This window comes from Rattus norvegicus, chromosome 5 (assembly GCF_036323735.1).
Source record: "Rattus norvegicus strain BN/NHsdMcwi chromosome 5, GRCr8, whole genome shotgun sequence".
Classification (NCBI taxonomy): Eukaryota; Metazoa; Chordata; class Mammalia; order Rodentia; family Muridae; genus Rattus; species Rattus norvegicus.
Window position 1 is genome coordinate 83,730,069 of NC_086023.1, and position 23,158 is coordinate 83,753,226.

General features: G+C 39.4%; 1 protein-coding gene across 2 annotated transcripts in view; it reads left to right on the plus strand.

Moving 5' to 3' along the window:
• The window catches only part of Pappa (pappalysin), a 238,007-nt gene extending 216,711 nt beyond the window's left edge, over window positions 1-21,296 (plus strand). Inside the window, exons 21-22 of one of the 2 annotated variants that reach the window (NM_001401319.1) lie at window positions 3,842-3,940; window positions 14,348-21,293. In NM_001401319.1, the coding sequence (NP_001388248.1) occupies window positions 3,842-3,940; window positions 14,348-14,455 (207 nt within the window). In that variant the 3' untranslated portion in view covers window positions 14,456-21,293. Of the gene's footprint in view, window positions 1-3,841; window positions 3,941-14,347 lie in introns of both variants that reach the window. The other variant, XM_039109884.2, reaches the window with a different exon arrangement.
• Window positions 21,297-23,158: the final 1,862 nt, after the last annotated feature.

A 23,158-nucleotide genomic window follows, 5' to 3' on the forward strand; every position in this document is an offset into this window, starting at 1 on the left:
GAACCTTTGAGTCCAAGTAGAAGATCCTTTCTGACCCTCAAAGTTGTTGACTTCCCAGTTAAGCCATTTTTCAGCCTTGGAATTGTGGAAAGCTAGCTCTACTAGCGACAGTTTGGGGATGGGGATCAATAGGCCAGTTCTTGGGATGCAGGTGTGTTCTTGAGGAAAGGATTACAAGGAAACCAAAGCTGTTTCTCTGCATCAATTTGACCCTTCCTGAGAAGATACAACATAGTGTCCCTAACAAAGGTGTAGAAAGAAACAGGTGCTCCCAGTCTCCTCAGATAGAGGTGGAAAGGAGTCTCACAACCTCTCCCGAATGGATATCAAAGCTCTGTAGTCTCAGACTTCAGGACCTTGATAATGTCCTACGAAAATCTGTGTGAACTGGAAGTACTCTTTAAATAAAGTGATTGTCTAAACCAAATAATTATTTAAAAATGAGGAAACAGACCCAGGCAACTATTTCCAGGAGAATTTGGTGGAACTCCAAAGTTGAGAATATTCTTAACATGACCTGGCTCTACTGGACTGCTACATAAACAGGAAAATTAGAGTCAGAGATGAATAGACTGATATATGTTTGTATGGCATGGTAGTCACGGAATAAAAACATGAGCCCAAATATTCTGCCTGCTAGTCTGCTGCTTTTCTTCCTTTCTGTCTATTTCCTGCTTATAATGATTTCCTATAAGCATCATAAGACATTCAAGACCACAAGTTTCTTCCTGCTGTAGCTACTGTAGCTAGTAATCATGTATGTATTTTTCAGGGTAGGCAGCATCATAGTCCTCAAGAACCAAGAACTCCCATTCCTTCAGGCTTCATTCAGAATGACAAAATATGGTGATGGCCTTGTCCCCATTACTTCTTTTCATGTCTCTGAATCAGTGCTGTGTTTTTGGGAAAGGCATCTTTAGTTATCTGAGCACTTATTATGCTGAGTTGGCAGTCTGGCCATTCAGTGTGACAGCAGAATTTGATCTCTCCTTTGACTCAGCATTGAGGCCAAAGACCCTCCATCACTGATGGGCACTGAACCCTGACAGTGATGCTTATCGCCCTTACCCCTCATCTTCTTCTCTCCTTCTCTGTTTAGAGCTAATACTCTGTGTCTTATTTAAGGATAAAAGGATGCCCAGAAGAGAAAGAAATGCTTGGACCAGGAGTGAGATATTAAGCCTTAAGTGTCTAGAGTAAGTCAAGGTATAGACAGGACCTCTGAGTATCACCCTTCTGCTCACAACTGAGTCCTAGTCAATGTTAGACTCATTTATTCAAAGTCTATTTAAGTTCATTACATGGTCAGTCACTGTTCAAAGTTCTGTGTACACACAGTTTCACACAAGTTAAAAATAGCAGCTATGTCAGCTATGATAGCAAGTCACCTGTGATCTTTTGTTCCTCATATATTCACCCAACATGCACCATTTGCTAACTTTTTATTGATCATTATACTTGATAAAGTTTTGTGTGTTTCCAGACATTTTTGTAGAAAATTGGGGTATGAAACCAGAAGACTTATAGCAAATCTGTTAAAATTTTACAGTGATAATAAAGAAGAAAAAGATAAAATTTAACATTATGGACCATACTATGTGTAAAATGAGTACAAGAAAATGTGGGAACCTAGAGCATTCAGAGCCTGCTAGAAAAAGCACAAAAGTGGGTAGAGATGATTTTTGAGCTATATTCTGAAGGATTTTTTTTCAGTGCATTATTATCCAAAGTACCAACTGGATGTAGGATAGAACTATATTCAGCAATCTTTTTCAGGTTGTTTCCTGTCTCTTAAAAATATTCCTTCCTACTCCAACTAATAAACTCTTATACATGATTATGATCTCCGTTTAAACGTCATTTTCCCCAGGACATTTTCACTGAACAACCTCAGACAAGGTCAATGCTTTGCTATAATAGCGTCAAGTGACTATTTGATTAATGACATTTTCTTTCATAAAGTTTTTGATCTGGGTGGGTAGGGTACATGGATAGAAGAAAGAGCGGATGGATGGATTGATGGATGGATGGATGAATGGATAGATAGATAGATAGATAGATAGATAGATAGATAGATAGATAGATGATTATGGTTACAGGAAAGGGCACCAAGGGAAGAAACCTCATGCAGAAAGTCAACTCCTCCTATCCAATCCAGTTTTATTCATTTTAAGAAAGGGACTGTGATTTACCTTTAGTACTCTGTCCACAGATTATCTGCAGAAGAATTCAAATGGAAAAGGGCTTCTGTTTTGTTGTTGAATATGAATGTAATAATGTGTTTGAAGTGGAAGTTACATGGTAGAGTCATTTCTCAACTTGAAGCCATGTGTGTGAGTGTGTGTGTGTGTGTGTGTGTGTGTGTGTGTGTGTGTGAGAGAGAGAGAGAGAGAGAGAGAGAGAGAGAGAGAGTTCTCATACATATATGAGCTCAACAATGGTTTTAGCTCTATCTTACCAAGATCTGTTTTACACTCCAAGTGGGAAATAGGGAAACAGAAATTTAACATACAGAGTTGCAAGGCAGAAAGGCTGGATGAATGAGAATTTGGAGCACATATCAAAAGCCAGTCATGCAACACAGACTAGATTCCTTGTGAGCTTGATTCACCTCAGAGCCAGTCACAATGGGAAGAAGAGTGGCCACAGGTGAATCAATGGCAGTGTGCTGGGATGAACCAGTCTCGGGATGACATGATTCTTACACTATTAACTCTAATCAGGCTTCTATATGATTGGGAGACACAGATGAAATTAATACTGCTCGTGTTTTTACGGACTTACAGTCTCCTGCCATCATAAACACTTAAACAGACACATGATGTTGTGATGATGTGTTGATGATTGGAGTGAGGAAAAACACACACACACACACACACACACACACACACACACATTCATGTGTGTGTGTATGCCATCAAAGAGAGTCTTTAGATTTCCTCAGTCCCTCAGAATTCAGAACAGCAAAGATCTCCATCTTCTTTCTCTCATTTCTGGAGAAACACAAAATGTTTAGAATTGATTGAAGAAAATACATTACTATGAACTAGAACACGATAGGATGGGTAGGGGAATTAGGGAAATAGGTAAGTTTAGATCTTGACTTTTTTTGCCAGCATGATTTTGACCAAGTTCCTTTTTACCCTTACTCTCCAGGTGTTAGCTTATGAAGTGGGGATAGTGATGGGGGCTTCATATGTTTTGAGGAAATGTACAAATAGACCTGCAAAGGCTAAAACCCTGAGTAGATCTGCATTGCTTTTAGAGAATTAATACACACCATCTTGAGCCTAATTCTTATGAATCCTTAATTTTTATGTCTGTAATTCAAATAGGTTACATCCAGATTTCTCATTTATCTGCCTATAAGTCATTCAAGAAATATACAGCCAGATTTTTTTGTCTTAAAGTAAACTGTACCTTCTAATTCAGAGTGAAAGAAAGAAAGACAGAAAGAAAGGGAGGAAGAAAGCAAAGGAGGAAGAAGAAGAAGAAGAAGAAGAAGAAGAAGAAGAAGAAGAAGAAGAAGAAGAAGAAAAAAGAGAGAGAGAACACTGTTTTAATTTTCATACTACAGCAAACAAAATATATTTCTCAGCATCGTCATATTCCAGCAAGGAAAAATATGGCACATAAAAATGTTTATAAATGGTAAAAAGTAAAATGTACCCAAGGGGTTGTTGGGATTGAAAGCCAAGTTGGCTGATGATGGAGAGTTGTAAAAAGAAGAAAGACTGCCAGACAACCATAGAGGCCTCAGTGAAGTGCTGAGAGCAGCTCTCTGTCATGCCAGGATAATAACATAGCCTCATTTCCTCCTTGCTTCTCTTCCCTTTTATAGCCATTCATGGGAGACAATTACTGTGATGCCATCAACAATCGAGCCTTCTGCAACTATGATGGTGGGGACTGCTGCACCTCCACAGTAAAGACCAAAAAGGTATGTCAACTTTAGCCTCCTCATACCTGCCTCCTCAGGAGCTCTCCAGCCTACTGACTAAGGTTTTTTTACACGTTAGATGACTTGTTGCTTTGGCCATGTTCTTGCTCTGTCTTCAGGCTTGATATCACTCTAGATTTTTTATGATTATGATGATGATGATGATGATGATGATGGTGATGATGATGGTGATGATGATGGTGATGATGATGATGATTCCTTTACTTAGTAGTCAAGTGGCTATCATGTACTGGGAGCTAGCTGGACTTTGCAGAGTTGGTCCTCAAAGCTTAGTGTCAGGTTGTAGAAGCAATTAAGTAAAAGAAAACTCACACTTTAAGAGAAGACTGGAAACAGGAGGCTCTTCCGTGTGTGCAGTAACTATGCCATGACAACAAGGGAAGGGACAAGGAGATGGCAAGGAAATAATCATTTAAAGCAAGTGAGTTGCTTGTAAATTCTAGAGAGAATATATATTTTAAATGATATATCCAAAACGTAAGGTAATCCAACACAGAACATCGGCAATTAGACTATCTATGCCCTCTGAGCACTCTGTTATCTATTTTGTCTTTACGCCTGTAAAATAGGAGGTCTATGAAGGGCCTTGTCTACATGTGGGAAGAGGACTTGGACATCATTTTCTTCCCTTGGCATTACCCACATGCAGGGGTTCAATTATTTGTACTAAAACAGGAACATTAGGACAAGATGCTTATCAGCTACCATAAAAAGTGGTGATCACCTCTGCTAACTTCCTGAGAAGAGCTAAGATGAGAATTTGGGGCTCCACTTTTGAAAAGGGTGAGACACCTGGGCACCCAGAGCTGAAAAGCAGTCATGTTAACCATGGAGAAGAAATGATCTGGTGCTTGCAGCCATCTATAACATGAGACAGGTTTTTCCATCTCAGAGATGATTTTCTCAAATATTCCATCATAAAGAACTGTGAACTGAATCGCTAGAAAAAAAAAAGAATCTAAATGATAGTCAAAGACTCAGAGATTATCCCACACAATCTCCCCATTTCATTACTGGGACACTGAGGCCAGAAGGTGGGTGATTTGGGCCAGATAACAGAGGAAATGATGCAAGCTTTCTGACTGCCAACATAAACCATCGGCTATTCTTACAACCTTATGAGAGTTGTTTTACAAAACAGGCTCAGGCCTCACATTTTAGAGACCGCTGAGCACATACTACTCAAATCAGAGAGCTGTTAATGGCTGACAAATAAGAATGCTGGGGTTCTCTGGAATCCATTCAGTCCCAAGTGGGCAGTATTTTCGCAAAATGCCTGACCTTTTGTGGTTTTGGTTTTGTACTATTGCTAAAAGACTGAAGATACATGCTTTCTACTTAATATAGGAGAATAAAAGCAATTTCCTGTTGATAAATTTTATGACTTTTGTCTTAATAGTGGAATAATATATGTCTCACTCTTTGGGAAGTGTGGAAAGAAAAGAATATAATTAATATCCTTCACCCTGAAGAAAATCATGGTTACTTTTTGTACTAAACATGTTTCTTGTTTGGTTCATATATTGCTATAATGAATTCCAGTTTTTTTTTACGCTTCTCTCCCCATCTCCCACTGAAACCCTTCCTTCTGAACATGTCCAGCTTCTACTTTCTAGCTTCATTTTTTTTTGTATGATTTCTTATCTGAGCCTGGGTGGGGGTTATTTACTGTAGCAAGGGTAACTTACCAATGGTCATACCACTGAAGAAAATGACATTGCCCCCTTTTTGTTCTTTTGCCTTTTTTTTTTTACATATTTTATAAGTATAAAGGTATGCATGTCTCTGTGAATCAGTGCATTCTCAGTTTTGGTTCTAACTTCTGTTTATTTGGCACAGGAAAATTTATACACACAAATGGTCTAACATTTTAGGAATATTTTTCTCTGTTGATGTTTATTAGTCGACGGCGATGTACAGCATTTGAGCTACGTAACAATTTATTTTAACTCTTGTCATGAACTTTTGAGTTATGTTCATTTCTTTGTGCGTGTAAGTGCTTTCAGAGCTCCAATTGTTCCTTCACAAAATCATTTCTCGGACTGAAATGACCGGAATTGAAGGTGTAAGCAGTTTTAAGTGTCTTGATGTCTGCTTCCAGTGAATATAACCTATCATAATTCATATTTTAGCCCATCAGAGTACTCTGGGTTTTCTTTTAAATAATGTAGTGTGTAGTTTTATTTTCAGTAGCAAGTTCTTAAGAATTTCAACCCTGATTAAGCTCACAAGTTAGTCAAATAGTGCCCCTGATTAAAATAATTTTATGCTTTTATAATTTATAAACTAAAATATCATAAAACTATTTGGGAGCCTTCTTTAATGTATTACTGTTTTTACAAGAATGTGTTGTGGAGAGGCAAAGTAATGTGATGGAAATTTACATGTAGACTCCAAGTTGTTATAGTAATTTACTAAGCGCGGGCGTGTGTGTGTGTGTGTGTGTGTGTGTGTGTGTGTGTGTGTGTGTGTGTGTGTCTGTGTCTGTGTCTGTGTCTGTGTCTGTGTGTTTCCCCCATTCACATCTTCTGCTTTCTGCTTCTCTATCCTTCTGGATCAAGCAGAATATTGCATGTGTTCAGACTTTCTTTTCCCAGTGAGATGATTGTCCACTGAGCCTCTTCTCTGGACCAGACTGTGTATGCACAGTAAGACTAGATGAATACAACTTTATGCTTGTAAGACTTGTCTGTTAGAGAGCCTAATGAAAATCAGTGACACAGTGACAGCTCATCCAGTTGTCTTTGTGAATGATTCAGGACTTTGGGGATAAAAGTTCCCTATGTATGTATATTTAGCTCTAAGGAGGAGGGGTGTCTCAGGGAAGGAGAATATGGTTTGGGACAGAAAGGTCGGGTTCTATGACAAAGAGGATGGATTATAGAGGCTAATGGACTTTCTCGGGCCATGTGTGACATTGTCATAGTTATTAAACTCGTGCTCAACACTTCTCAAAGTGTGAACTCCAGAAAGAAGAGGGAAAGTATCTTACATTAACATCACACATCCTCCCTTTTAGATTGCCCAGTGTACCTTCTAAATAAGCTTCAAGCCTCACGTTGAAGCATCATTTGTATACACCCAGCTACTCTCAGTAGACTGGTTTGAAGAGGATTATAAGAAGTAAAACAAGACAAAACACAAACCAACAATCCAAGAATAGCAAACATGTATGTAAATCACCTCACAGGCCAGACCCTCTCCTGGAATTTCCTTTTGCTGAAATTTGAGACTTCTGTACAGATTACTCTGTATTTCTCTCATCTTCACTGCCCTTCCCTTCTCTTGTATTTATGTTGCAGATATAAAATATTGAGCCAAGACTCATTTTTAATCCCCATGTCAACACTGACAGGTCAATATTACCTGTACAGAGGAGATGAACTGACTTGGACTACAAATGATTATGAGGCTTGCCCAAGTTCATTTGACCAATGATTGGTAGAGTCCAAATTAAAGTCAAGTTCTGTGTGACTCACAGGTTCTGCTCGTTCTTCTGCACAGGGCTGAGTCTCAGAGGCGAAAGTACCTGTGAATAGGGCCTTGTTCTCAGTGCACCTGGGCATGGCTCTCTCAGTTTAGGCTACAGACGTTTTATGGCGTTCCAAGGCTGCCAGAGAACTTGGGTGGGGGACCCTCCCTGTGGCACACAAAAGCAGCTCTCCCAGAAACAGTGTTGCCTAGGTAATCCCTGACACCCCAGAATGCCCAGCTTGGGGATTATTCTGTGTATACATGGGACAGGAGCAAATTTCTGTTTCTTTCTCCAGCTTCCACAGTAAGAAACCTCTTACTGGAAAGAAGAAGTTTTCTTGATTTTATGTTTCTGACCTTACTTACTTGTTATGTCTATTTTATTCTCACCCATACCCTTGACCCCTATCATGGGAAATTTTCTTTCTTTGATCACTCAGCCTGATAGTAAGAAACTGATCCACGAGGGATGTTACAGACAGAAGCATGTGCCCGCTGAGCACTTGCTACGCAATGAATTTTGGCAGGAATCTCTTTTGTGTTTCCTGAACTGTCCATCAAGGACGAAAACAGATTCTGTCAGGTCAAATGTGAGGACAAGGTCACAGAGATCTATGTGGGATTAGGATCCCCCATGTCTAGAGATTTAATGACAGTTGTCTCATTGTCATGCACAGTGGTAACTGCTTTCCCCTGGTATTTCATGTCACTAGTACAGGAACTCTGTTGCAGATATTGATGAAACTTGGACTTAGAAAGTCTTACGTAATCCAGCCAGGAGCGAGCAGATCTGAGATACAGGTCAATGATTTTAATAAACATATCAACAGCCTTTAACCTTCATGACCATTTTTCAATGGGCTTGTGACTCGTCAAAGCATCTTCCATTTTCACTTCTAGCAAGTGTCTTCCTTTATACATAACCATATACTCCGGACACTTGGTTAAGATAGACTTCCCTGAACTAGGGCTTCCTACTTACTTGGCTCATTGTTTCATCTGCGAACTTCTTCTGGTCTTCCTCTTCTGTATATATACCAGCCTTTACCAACATCCACTGTGTATATACCAGCCTTTACCAACATCCACTCTGTACAATATCCTGGGCCATGTTGGCATACAAAAGAAATATTAGAAACTTTGATAACAGGACTTACTCAATTCCCACCCCAAACCCCAGACACCTTGTAACATGAGGTAGACAGGAAGAGGTAGGCAGGCTTCTGCTTCTTAAGGTATTGGCTTATTATTCTTGTTGGAGCCACAAGCCTTGAGTACAAAGCAGCTGTCCACAATGGCTGCTCTCATTGTTTGAAAAATAAAAAATATGTAATAATTTTAGTAAGTTAATTTTAGTAAGTTAATTTTAGTAACTTAATGTGTTGGTGATAATATAGCAAATGGGGTGTATTAACAAGGATTCATAGACGAGATATTACTTCCATAAGGCCTAAGGTGAAAGGTTTAAGAGAGAAGCAGGCACAGGGTGAAAGGAAGAAAGTGTCTTTGGAAGAGGGCATAGACTATATCAGAACCCAGATATCAATTAGGGAAAGTGTGAACGAAGTCACTTCTTGCTTTACAGAACCAGATAAGAGCACAGAGGAGGAAGAAAGAAGCCTAGAGGGATAAGGATTTTACAACTTAAGCCAGTCTGTCTGATCATCCTCCAAAGGTAATAGGGAAGTACAGCAAGGATTGCAAATATCGTAGCAGCTTAGAGGAGCCAAGAATGCTCCTTAGAAGACGCAATATGCCAAACTGAAAGGATTAGTAGCAGAACACAAGCAGCTTGCTAAACAGAAAATCCCAATCATTTCATGGCTGCTAATCACAGATACCAAAGGTGTTTCTGTCCCCCTCCCATTCAAGATTGGCCATGACATATTCCTGTGGATAAGACACCGAAAGGACTTTTAATTTGTTCCTGTGAGGGAATCCAATCATGCTTCCTTTAAAAATTGTCTTCACTGTCACTGTCACTGTTGTCACTATCATTCATTGCCTCCATTGTCTTCAGCATGTTCCTATCAATGCCAGCATTGACATGACCCATATTCACCAGCACCATGACCAGAACCATCATGATCATTATCACCATCATGTATCCAACACATATTTTGTGGCATAGACTGTTATAAATGTCTTTTTCCTGGGCTTCATACTTTGTGGAAAGGAATTTCTCTTGATACAATTCTTATTACCTCCATTTTTACTGAAAGAGAGCCTGGGGCTTAGAAAAGAAAGCACACCTTAAGTCAATTACAGGGCAAGAGCTCACACCTAAGTTCTCCTTCTATCTCTACCAGCACTTTTCCTCATTATACCTATGTACATTTTTAGTCAATCATGAATAATTTCCCCACAATTGAGCACTCCATTCTTTCCATTCATTGAATTGTATCAGGTACTGTATCTATCCCACTCCCAAGAACCATGTTGTTTGTATGTGCCATGTCTTTATCTACTGGGATTGTTAACTATTTATATGTACACTGTACGGCCTCTGAGACTCAGGGACATACAGTGACTGATCCAAGGTGCCATAGCATAGGTACCTTGCTATGAAGTAGCAGAACTAAAGCTTTCAGACTGTCAGCAAAAGATACCTCTTGTTTCTTTAGCACACACACACACACACACACACACACACACACACTCACATTTTGCCTGCTTCCTCCCTTTTGAGTATGAGTCAGAATCTAGCCCTTGCCTGTCTCCCAGTCTGAGACAAGATTCACAGCCAGAGCTTTGTGGTACATTTGCCCAAGCTGCATTCCTAAGCCATGCACTCCCATAGATGAAGGGGTAAACATGGGCAGCTGACCCAGATGGAGAAATCCCAGGTCTGAGCACCATCCACTAGCCAAGAGGAAAAGAGAGAGAATCCTCCCTTCCCTCCTTGATTCAGTATTGTTAACAGAGTTTGGCATAGGACAGCATAGCTACATGGTTTTTGGACATCTTTAAATGTTATCTGGTCACCCTGGTGTGTGGCAGATTTTCATGGGAGGCAACACACAAGGGAATCTACATAGGGGTTCAAAGACTGGAAATTAGTCTTGTAGTTCTTACTATATTGAACTGTGGTTCTTGTTCCCATACTTAGGGATCTTCCTTTGCATTGAGATGAATTTGACTCCTGTTCTTGCTTTTGGGGGGCATGGGCATGGCACTGAGAAATAATGATAAGCACAGATGCATGTTCCTGGCCACCTGCCAGCTAGTGACTCACTTCTTTGCATCTTTGTTTCCTCTAAGGTATAAGATCGGGGTAGTAAGAATAGCTACCTTATTAGGGTTGCTGGGAAGCACAGAATGAGATAATGCAGGTTGAGAGTAGCTTAGGGCTAGGTTCAACATAAGGGACAAAGGTCTACAAGCTGGTTTGGAGAGAAGCTAATTTCACTGACTCCTCACCAGAACATTGTGGAGATTTTTTGAAGGCACTATCTCTCATCGGGAGTCTACAATACCAAACTTCTTTATCATATTCTAATTATATTCCCTACTGTTTACTTCCAGATGAGTCTGTTTAAGGAATGTTAAAGCTCCCAGGGTTGTCCTTGCTAGGATAGAGAATAGAAGTCTCTTTCAAACATAACCAGACCAGTGTGAGAATCAGCTGGTGCCAGAGCTCTGCCTGCCAATGACTTTGGAGGAGTTAAAGGAACTAAAGAGTGTAGGAAAAGAACCAGGCAAGGCAGAGTTTGCTGGTAAAATTGTTTCTAGTTCCTAGACAAGAGGTATGGGTAGCTCAGAGGGAGAAAGCTGGACTAGCCTGTAAAAGGCTCAAGACTTCACACAACACACACACACACACACACACACACACACACACAGAGGAGCTATATAATTTAATTTTTACTCTTTTATTTCTGGACAGGGTTTGCTTTCCTATTTTTCGATACTGAGAAATATTTTCAGGCATATTGAATGATAGATTATAAAGATCAATGCTTGCTATACAAATCAGGAAACTCCATGACATGTGCTGGTGATCTGTTTGTGCATTCATATGCCAGCCAGTGATGAAGCTACTCAAGGCTATTGCTTGGCTAAGATTCAGTTCAACACTAGCCCCTCCTCCTTCGCAGGCTGAGCAGACACACACAAACAAGAAGCTATTCTGTGTAGTAAGAGTGTAAAAATAGGGGGTGGGGAAAAAGTGTAAAAATAATATGCTATGATATCCTAAGACTAAAGAAAAGGGGGATTAGACTTTAGATAAGATATGTGGAAGAACAGTTAGGACAGAAGAAATTGAAATGCTAAAGTCTTAAATATGAGAAAAAATGGAATGCTTAAAAACTCTATAAGTAAATACACCACAGAGAAGGTGCGAGGAAAGGTGCAGGTAAGGCACGAGAACCATATAGTGCTCAAATGACATCAGGTCTTGAGCTTTGAGTGGAGTGATTTTCTTCTAAGAGTCAGAATTTGCCAAATACTCAGATGTGTGGGTCACAGATACTAAGTTGCCCTGGTGAAACAGAGCTCGATGGGAAAGAGGTTCAGGGAGGGTATAGAGAAGCCAATAGAGGTAAAGGGAAGGTTTTAAGTACAGAATTGGAGTGAGGCCAGGAGAAAGATGGGGTGAAGGATGGACAAATTGAAGACAACGTCTGGGTGGAAGTGGCAAGAAGGTGACAGGAGGCGGGGAAGATGGTGGCATATGTGAGAGAAAAGTCTGACTCTGTATATCTTAGTCCTCACTGAGTACATCCTTATACCCTATGTGTTGGGCCATGTTCTGGGGGCTTCTGTGTGATTCCTCATGTTTTCTCCTCACTACCATATGACAGGATGTATTGCTGCTCTTTTGATCTCTGTTTTATACATGTTGAAAGTATGGGCTATGGCAGAGAGAGAATCTGCCCAAACTGTTCAGCGAGCATGAAGCAAAGACATGTAGTCTGGGCCTTAGGGCTGCCAGTGTGGTCCTTTCCAGACTAGATCAACAATTGGAGTTTGTCTCAGATCCTTATTTATCTTCTCCATCATGGATAGAAGGTTTCTCTTTGTAAATTTCCAGTTCTAACATTCTCCTAAAGATGGAGAGGCTGTGGAAAAGAAGTCTGAGAATGACTAGGAAGAATGCTTGAAAATGCTTTTTTCTTGTTTGGTTTTGTTTGTTTTGTTTTGCTGCAAAGTCTTAGAGGCTAGAATTTAAATGTACCAAAGAAGGAAAAGGAGGTGTGTGTAAAGGATAAAACAGGTGCTAAGTCGGGGAAAGATTGAAACTGACCAGCTCCAAGTCCCTGTAAATTGAAATGAAATATAAAGAGATATCATAGACATGGTAGTTAGCCATGGAGCAAATACAGAGTAACTCATGCTTTCTGTGGCTTAGGCTCGAAGAAAATAATACAGAACACTATTGACCCTATCTCAGTACTAACGAATTATATTAATGTATTAATTAATTGTATTAATTAATACAATGATGTATTAGTATAAGTGTAATGTATGTACATGAATATATGTCTATATAATTGATCACAGTTTATCAAGCCCCATGCTAGATAATTTTCATAAGCTATTTTATATATCCTTTATCACAGTGTCAAGAGATATAAGGTCGTATTTCCACTGTTCTTATTTAATTAATGAGTTTCTAAGGCTCCAGAAATTGTAACATATTCGAGGTTTTCCCTGAGCTGGTTGAGATGGGTGAAAAAGAGGGGCTAAGGTGAATATTTAAATTTAAATTATTACAAATAGTTCAAGTTGAATAGAGTTTAATAGTTATGGAGGTAAGAGAGAAGAGATGAGAGAGAGAGAGAGAGAGAGAGAGAGAGAGAGAGAGAGAGAGAGAGAGAATGAATTAGTCTACAAGTACATAATAATAAGGGAGAGAAAGATGCTCTCAGAGACAATCGTGACCACTTGGAGACCCTGCCTAGGCAGGAGGCGAATGAGGTCATTAAATCCATCTGCGCAGATGGGGGACCCTCTGGGGAAAGTTATAAGCAAATGTCATGATGCAATACGGTGCAATCGACTTGTGTTAGTTCAGGCTGGGACTCCAGCAGGGACTGTACTGCAATCTGTGGAAAGATGGATCATGTGCCGGATAGGGCAGACACTTGCTCTGTTGGGCTTTTCCTACCACTTTCTAGAAAGGCCAGCCAGCCCAAGGTCACAGAACACATGAAGGGACGGACTGGAAATGGAACTTTGGCCTTGTACTTTGTCTTATGCTAAAATCTGTTTCCAAGAAAGGTCCTCCCAAAATTTAATTCAAAACTTTTATGTAAAATGCTCCTTGCTCAGGACTTCAGGCCCCATCCAAGGTCATGCAAAATTGTTTTGTGCATTCTTTTGATTTTATTTTGCCTCCTCAAACCAGATATGCCACTATGTATAGAAAACGTTGTTCTTTTCAACAATCTGTTCTCATCGTTTATTTTAATGTGTTCATCACAGAAGTTCTACTTGTTAGATAATTCACAGTACAATTATCGTAACAGGCTGCATTAGCACTCATTACAATCTTTACTCCTGTTGCTCAGACCATGAAGCTTACTCAGTTTCTTCTAACATGCAGACAGAAGTAGTTTGTCATTCTTTAAGTAGCAGATGGATCATTTTCTTTGAAGAAAATAGTGTCCCTTTCTTGGTTTCAGTCTCATCATTGATAAAAAGTTGATTAGTAGACACTTGTAAAAGCGACTCAGAATTAGTAATTTCTTATCTGAAAAGTACATTCCCTGACAGAGGTACTTTTGCAAATGTAATCTGCCATGTTAATGACTCTTGTGTTATGGGAAACAGTTATTGTGATGCTATCTAAAATTAGAACTGTGATTTGAACTTGAATTTATTTTTCAAATCTACTAACTTCCTTTTTACTACCAATCTGAAAATCAGACCAAAGTCTCTGATTCATTCTTGTTTTACTCTCTGCAGGTCACTCCCTTTCCTATGTCCTGTGACCTACAAGATGACTGCGCCTGTCGGGACCCTGAGGCCCAAGAACACAGCCGGAAAGACCTTCGTGGATATAGCCATGGCTAAGGAAAGACAGGTGTCAAAGATTTCCCAACGCCAGGACATGCATCCCTCTGGTATTGATTTCACAGTCTGCTGCTCAATGAAAAGGCCTCTCCACACCAGGGATCCTTAGCACCCAACCGGTCTGCCTTTAATTTCACCCAGGAAGGACCAACTGTGGGGCAATGAACCGAGTCTCACCATGTTGAATGATGGAGTGGAATACTATCCTGTAATCTAAGATGGATTGCACACACAGCATGTAGTCCCAGAGCCTCTGAAAGTTCTTTCCATTTTTCACATGACCACAGCCCCAAACAACGAAATTGTGTGTGTATCAAGGAGTATGCACATCTGTGGTTAGTACACAGGCATGCATACACACCCATACTAATGTCTGTGTGAGGGTACTTTTGGAAACTGAGTAGGAAAAAAAACTGGAAAAAATGAACAAAATGAAAAAAAAATCAATCTTTCATTTCCCAAGCTCCCAGTGAGCACAGCCCTTGGGAGAAGTGGGTTATAGAAACTAAGCCCAAGTACTGAAAAGCCAATCTTAGAATGTGAGGCTCAGAATATGTAGTATGTTACATCATTGTGTAGTGCTGTGGGATTGGAGGTAAAATGGTTGTAGTCACCAACCTTCTAGGAAACTATGCCTCCCCAAATGGTAAATACTCCAAGGTGTGCAAAGCTCACCAATATTTTTGCTGCCATGGGGGTTTTGTCCCAACACCAGGGTGCAAGGCTGAGCTGGAAATGGTGTAGGACTGCAGAATTAAGGTATTCTATCAGCTCCCTGCTTGAGACTTGAGGTCTTCATACCCCTTCCAGATCCCACCCATTTTTCAGATCTTACCTTGGGACCACATTTGCTGCTACTCTTCCTGCTGCTCTGTCCAAATACATTGAGAGCCCTAAGATGGTAGGACTAGGTTAGAACAGACTCCATATAACCAAGTAGACTGCCTCAAAAGTGAATCATATTTTCTCACAGTTCCTCACCTCTTGGCCCATCCACAAGAAAAAAAAGAAAAACATTCATGGGCTTAAGTCTTTCATGAGTAGACTTTTCATTTTGGAAAAGAGTTGCGGGATGCCAGATGCTGGAGCCCTTTCTGAAAGTCCAGTATGTCTAAGCCAGTGTTAGATTTTCTAATCGAGTGGAACAGTGTTAAACTTGGGAATGCTGGAGCTACCCAGAGACTGTTGGAATAGCAAGAACTTGAGTTATTGTCCTTATCCCAGTCTTCCTAGCTTTCTAGGCTAGAATAAGCTTTGGTCTTCAGACTATTCCATTACTCCCAGCAGATCCAGTTTTGAAACATCTTGGATATTGGCAATGTAGACTATATACTAAAGGAATATGGAAAGGAAGCCCTTCAGATCGAGACTGAGCACCCAAGATAGCCATCATATTTTCCACATAATTTTTCAGATGTTAGGACATATTTCTACGTCCATTGCTGGGCACCGCTCCTTCCACTCCCATATTTAGTCTTTAAATGTTAAGAGGAAATGAGTTAATTGCCTATGGAAGCCAGCAATGTATGCAGGGCCTTTTTTTTCTGCACCTTTTCAGTTACCTATATATACACTCTGGATTAATATGGGAAGAGATTAATAAAGAATAATATGGATAGAATAGCTAACTTTGAAATAATTTATGAAAGGTGGAGAAGGAAGCAATGCTATGTGAGGATCTAAATGAATTATATAACAAAGATGATAGCATATCAATTGATCTCAAGTCTAGTGGAGATAGCCAATAAAAGCAAAGTCTGGGACAGAATGCAAAATGCCAGCCCAGCATTAATTGTTAATCTATCATATCCCTTTTTCTACTAGGAACAACAGTAACTTTGCCAACTGTGTTTTCATATTGTGATCAATAACTTTTTCCTGCTGATCAAGAACACTTGAAAAGGTACCTACTGACCATCTGTGGTCCATAATATCAAGAAATGTACCAAGGTGTTTTTGCACTGGTACCCATAAATATGGATACAGTGCTTATATTATGCATCTTGTCCTGTCCTTTAGCCTCTGAGGTTGAAGTCTAGAGTGGAAAAGTGGCCACCAATGCCGGGGTCAAGCACTTCAGCTCCTCCAAAAGCAAATCTCATTTATACATAGGGCATTTCCCTTTGGGATTTTCAGACCAATCTATAGCAAAGTATAAGAACAATCTTTTGGAGTACTGGCATGATTATGATCATCTCTCCAAGATCCTCAAACTTTTGTCAACCCTTCAGGTCCCTCTCTTGCTCAGATGTGCTGTGTCAGCTTAGAAGGGACAAGCAAAAGAATGGTGACAGAGCTATCCCTCCTGATAAGTAACCCAGAAATTTCCAAAGACCCAAAGATAACATTATCAGTAGGAGGGTTATAGAAGCCAAGAAAACCACAAGAAACTTCTTCCAATCAATCTTTATCCAACTCTATCTTGGGTCTCCCTGTCATCTGTTCTTATACTCTACAGCTGGGCAAAGATTCCTGGAGGCTGGCTCCTCTATTAAGATTCATAGACTGAATTGGGGGGTGGGTGCTTTCCAGGAAGAGTCCCATCCAGTTTCTTCCTTATTACCATTCAAGCCTGTTAAGAACAAATTCATATTTGCTGAGCCTAATAGATAAAAGAGGCTACCCAATTGGTAGCTCGCCTCATGCCCACAAGGGATGTGTAATTCATAAGGTCTTCTCAGACCTTAGTGCAGGACAGTCAGCTGTATTTTTGCAATGCACTGATTCCCAGTTTCATTTTCTTCCTGAGAATAAATTCCTTGTCACATCTCCTCAGTCATCTGTTTTGGACAATGGGATAATCAGGAGGAGGCGGGTCTGAAGCACTATTGTACATCCACAGCTTAGGGTGCCCTAAAGCGCTTGAGAGTTCTGCAGCTGAAACAGTATAAGTCGGTTAGCAGCAAGGAAGCAGAGATGAGATGGACAGTTCTCTGAGCTCCATCTGGGAAACTGTTCCAAACCGCAACACACTGTCTGCCCAGAGGACTTGCATTTCCCCCTAGATTTTGTGCCAACAGCCTCATGAGGGAAGTCAGTGTGGGAAGTCAGTCAGTCCTTGGGAAGCAGTGTGGGTAGGTGAAGTGGGGTGTAGAGTAAAGGAGAGATTAAAGGTCTTAAATAGCAGGCCTTTGGAGAAGGAGGGAACCAGCTGCTGCTCTTGGCCTCAGCACACTGGGCCATTGCCGAGACCATTCTCTGTCTCATTCCCACGTTGGCCAATGCTTAAATGCTATTTGTTGAAAATAATTCTTTGGGACAGATTTCAGCTACCTCCCTTCCAGGTTTGATTTAACTTGGTTGTAACTGTCAATTTGTTAACGGTTTTACCTGTGTGGATTTTTTAAAAAAGAAACAAATAGAAAAAGACGTGAAAGAGAAGAAAAGAACAGGAAGGAAAGCAGTCATATTAGCTGTTTCTGAGTGTGTGTGTGTGTGTGTGTGTGTGTGTGAGTCTGTGTGTATCTGTGTGTCTCTATGTGTGAGTCTCTGTGTGTGTTTGTGTGATTGTTTTTCCTGAAACTACTTCAAGTGAGAAAATAAATAGAAGGAATTGAAGGTGACAAAACTGTAAAAATTGAAATTAATAGAAGACAAAGTGATTACAAGGGACTAAAATGCATTATTAAAGTCTAAGAATATGAACCCTGTTTTTATGCTTCCTGGAGGAGACTATTCTGTAGACTGAGTAGATAGAGATGACATAGAGATTTCTCTAGAAAATGTAGAGTGGGATTCTATGGCTCTGACTAACCCTTTCTGAACATTGTGGTAGGTCCAGGAAGTAAGGCATTTTCTCCCTTGAGTTGTTGTCAGCTAAGCATTTGGTTCATTTCTTTGGTGACTGTCTATGGTAGAGGGGACAGGGGAAGGTTGATATTGATAGTTACCAAATATTAAGGATAGAAACTGTGTCTTTGTCCTTTTTTACTCTATACGATATTTGTATCGGCCAGTATAGCCCTGAGCTCCCTAAAGACTGCACTCAGAACCACACTGCATAGCTCTGTTCTTCAGAGCTGCTCCATGACCAGGCAGGTGATCCCACTGAATACTGAGAAAGGATCAAACCAAGTAAACAGGTAATACAGAGAACAAATTGCATGAAATGCCTCTTTTTGATTTATTCAAGTTTTCCAAATTCCTAGCTATCATTTCCTCTGTAAAAGCAAGGTAATAATGACCAAGATAGAAGTTGATGTGTCTGGCCCAAAGCCCCAGAATGCTTGCCTGCAGCCATCAATTCACTCGGTGTTCTTGGATAAGTCATCTAATTGCCTCCACATTTGCCTCATTTTCTCTAGCTGAAAATTGGGGATACTGCTACTTACCTACCTCACAGTGGGAGGATCATGATGCCCTGAGGATTTTAAACGGACTGTCCAATCTATAGGAGACACAGCCTGATGCAAAATCCATAGTTTCCTCCCCCCTTTTTTTTTGTTTTTTTTTTTTTCAAAAACGTACAGGCTCACTGCCCTTTTCAGAGACAGGGAGTGCTTGAATGACATTTCAAGGCACAAAGCTGGAGGGTCTGGATTACCATCCACCTTAAGTGAGTGTACTGGGGAATAGTTTACTCTTTGGATAAGATTTCCCTCCATTATTCTGGCATTTACCAATCCAATGATTTGATCAAAATCCAGTGGCTTCCTACAGTATAAAAGTCAGTCTACTGTCATCTAGCTAGGAATGCTAAGATTGGGGGTGGAGGCATTTCCAAGTTACAGACTGAGAAGGTCTGCCATTTCTTCTTCAACAGAATCCTCACTTCTCAGACTTAGTTTCCAAATCACAGGCTTCATTAAGAGAAGAGATAACATCCTGAGTGCAAGTTGGGCTTCTTCAACTTCACACCAGCAGCTAGTGAGGAGAACTTTGAACAATTATTGAGTTGCTTTCTTGGGTCTCTATAATCAATAACCTTTCTGCAGATATCTATCTATATAAAGATATTATATATAAATAAAAATTTACATATATATGCACATGTATATATAGCTGTACATATATGTGTGTATATATATACTTAAATGTAATATTTACAAAACTGTGATCTCGTCTAGAGAAAATGTATTCATATTACAAACTGCTCTTCCATATTTATGTATCATATTTACCTTTTTATTACTGTCGTAATTATTGAGGGTATTTCTAATTATTATGATGTTAGGATCTGTTTAGCATCTTCTGGAAGCAACCAAAAAATATGACTTTTCATTGAAGTGCTTAGAATCTGTTCTCATGAGAATTCCACTGGTCTACTGTAAAACAAAGAAAGAAATAAAAAGAAACAAAAAATGAAAGAAAGGAAGAAAGAGAGAGAAAAGAAAGATTAAAGCAAAGTAAACAGCAAAAACTAAATACAACCCCAACCTTCTTCCTGCACCTCGCGCGCAGAAATGTGCTGCTCTTGTTTTGGGATTTATTTTTCCTGTTTATGTGTTTTTATGGATCTAAGTTAAGTCTTTCAGCAATATATAAAAATGTAAATAGTTAACTTTATTTATTAAGAATGTCATCTTTTTTAATTTATATTTACACGATGGTTCATCTAATTTATTTTTTCTATACGGTTTTAAATACTCAAACATATTTTTCTGTTCATGGTAATTTTTAAGCTCTTCTCATGGATTGGTGTTTCCATACTGTTTTCTCTGGTCTCAATTACAGGTTAGATCTGACACACACACACACACACACACACACACACACACAACTAATATCAAAGACAAATATTTTGCCACTGTTGATTACTATACCTTAAAGTTCTATATTATGAAAATATATAATAGCTTGTCTGATTCAGCATGTTGTTGTGTGGCTTTTGACTGCTATAGAGATACATAGAATGGTCATGTGTGTGCACACAAACACGCTCAAACACACAGGAACACACACCCATGCAATAACATGTGAGCTTATAATTTAAAAAATCATTAAAAAAGCATGAAATTGAATTCAATATATATATCAAGTCCTCTATATAATTCCTGAAAAGTATCTATATTTTGTACATGCAAAACCTGGCAAACATTATTATACATTGTAATATATTTCCATTCTATGGCACTAAAGCATATACTCTGTGTCCTTATATACTACTATTTGGACTCTGTCTTCAACAATATACTCTGAGAATAATTTTTATTTTCATAACAAACAATAAACAAACAACAAAAAAGGAACACACCCTGTGTTCTTGGTGTAACCCTGTCCTTGTAATCCTGAGCTCACTACCCAGGTTGATACTGCACAAACCCTGCAGAAATCTGGTCCTTCAACATTACATCACGGATCAGGGACTGAGCGGCTGGTTATGATGCCTCTCTCCCTAAAGAGCTATTGACAGGTCATTGTTGCAGGGGGAGAGAGGTATCATTTTCTCCAGTGTCATAAGAATTGGCAAGGGGCCCATGCTTCAATAAATAACCCTCTCTCTAAGCTCATCCAAGCAAACCTTATTAAATAAATGTTAGGACCAACAATATCAACAACAACAAAAAGTGAGAAAACTAAGAAGAAGGGCATGTGCAAGGCAGGGGAGGGGAGAGAGAGGGAGGAGTGGATAGGATCACAACACAATGTATATGTATAAAGTTTTTAAAATGATGTTATGTGAAAAATAATAAATTAAAAAGAACGAAAAATTAACCACCCAGTCCATCTTGTGAACCTGCACTGAGACTGGATATTGCTGCTTTCTCTCTGTTTAGCACATTTTATTGTTCATCAGTACCCAGCTAGTAAGTAGCTATGCAGTCTTTGGAAAGTTATTAAATTGTTTTAAGGTTTTGTTTTACTATCTGTGAAATGAAAATAAACTATCAACTTTATAAGATTCTTAATTGCGTTTTTTTTTTAAGATAAGCTTTCAGTGATTCAGAACATGATTGGTCATGGGTTGCATCACTCTTGTCAGGGTGAGAACAAAGTTGCTTGTGAAAAATACCAATAACATATTAATTTTACTGTTGATCTTATTTAAAAATGAGTTAGAATAATATGTCTTGAAGACATGATACTTGCATAGGAATATTTATAACAGTGGCAGTGTACACTGAGCTGTTGGCTGGCAGCTTCAAGTATGTTTTTGTCTGCTGATGATTAACATCTTGAGTTTTGTACAAAAAGAATTGTTTGGGGGGACATCAGTTAGAATTATTTTTGAGATCACTATAAGGCAAGTCAGGACTATACATAATGAAGTTTTGAAATCATTAAAATACAGTATATCAAGAATCATAAGGGAAGGCACCACTAAACCAGTCAGCAAGAAGCATTGTTAAATGCTCCCTACTCCATGACTCGGTTTGCTTGTTTGTATGTTTCGAAGACAGGTATTCTCTGTGTATGCCTGGGTGTCCTGAGACTTGCTCTGTAGACCATACTGTTCTCACACCTAAAAATTTAACTGCTGTGATTTAAGACACGCCATCATGCCAGGATCCATAACTAGTTTTTAATGATAAGGCTCTTATAGCATATTTTCTGCTCCACATTTGTATTCAGTTCACTATGAAAAAAACTTTATAAAATAAAATTTATGGGATGACTTCATGAGTAGAAACAAACATTTTTCCAAGTAAAAAGATTATACTCTACGGTGTTAATATAGCTCAGTATTCTGCAAAATTTTGTCCGAAGAGACAAAACTTCTTTGTAATCTTTAGCTTACAGAGTCAAGAATGTCTTCTCTCTAACCCATCAGAAAGAGAAGGGGAGGGAAAGAAGGCAAAAGAGAAGTCGAGTGCAGAGTTAACTGTTTCTTTACAGCATTTAATGGGAAAATGGCTTCTTTCTCACTTCAAATTAGGCAACAGTGTTTATAATTTATAGTTAGAAGCAAAAGATTGGGGACCATTCTATGATGTTATACTGGCATTAGCAAATTACTGACTGGCCGTAATCAGAACTGAGGATAAGAACACAGTCTGTCTGATATTCAACCCAGTGACCCTTCATCTTTTGAGTAAATGTTTTTAACACCAAAGGAACAAGGTTTAAGTTGAAAGTCAATGTTGCTATGGAAGGAACCGAGTCCAGTGACAATCTGCCCTGAGACTTTGAGCAAGTTCCTTGCCTTGGTGAAGACAGAAGGAACGCCTAATGAAAGCATGCAGGTGCTGTGATTAAGCAAATGAGATAAACAGGTATGTCCATCATCCTATGTAGAATTTTAAAAGTAAATCAAGAGGCCCCTGACACAGATACTGCAGATTTGAAGCTATGTCTCCATGGCTGCCTTGTCTGGCCTTAATGGGAGAGGCTGCACCTAACCCTGAAGAGACTCGATGGGCCAGGGTGGAAGGATATAAGGGGAGCACCTTCTTAGAAGAGAAGGAAACAGGGGATCAGGGTGTGTGTGAAGGGGGAATGAGAAGGCAGAGGTTAGGATGTAAATAAATAAATAGCTTAGTGCTCTTAAGGAACTGAAAAAAGATGTTTGAAATTTGAATTTACTGCCTGTTAAATGATGTGACTACATAAAGTCATCTTTAGAGTCTTGATCATTCTACAATTTAGGAAATAAAAATGGGGGACCAGGTGATTGAGATTTGGAAAATCAATAAATGTTCTTATGCTCATATGACTCATTATGTACAGTGTTGACTACCATATGGAAAGCCCAAGGTATGATTCCTACATTACATAAAACCTGCCTCATAGACAAGCCAAACCAAATAAAATAGATACACAAAC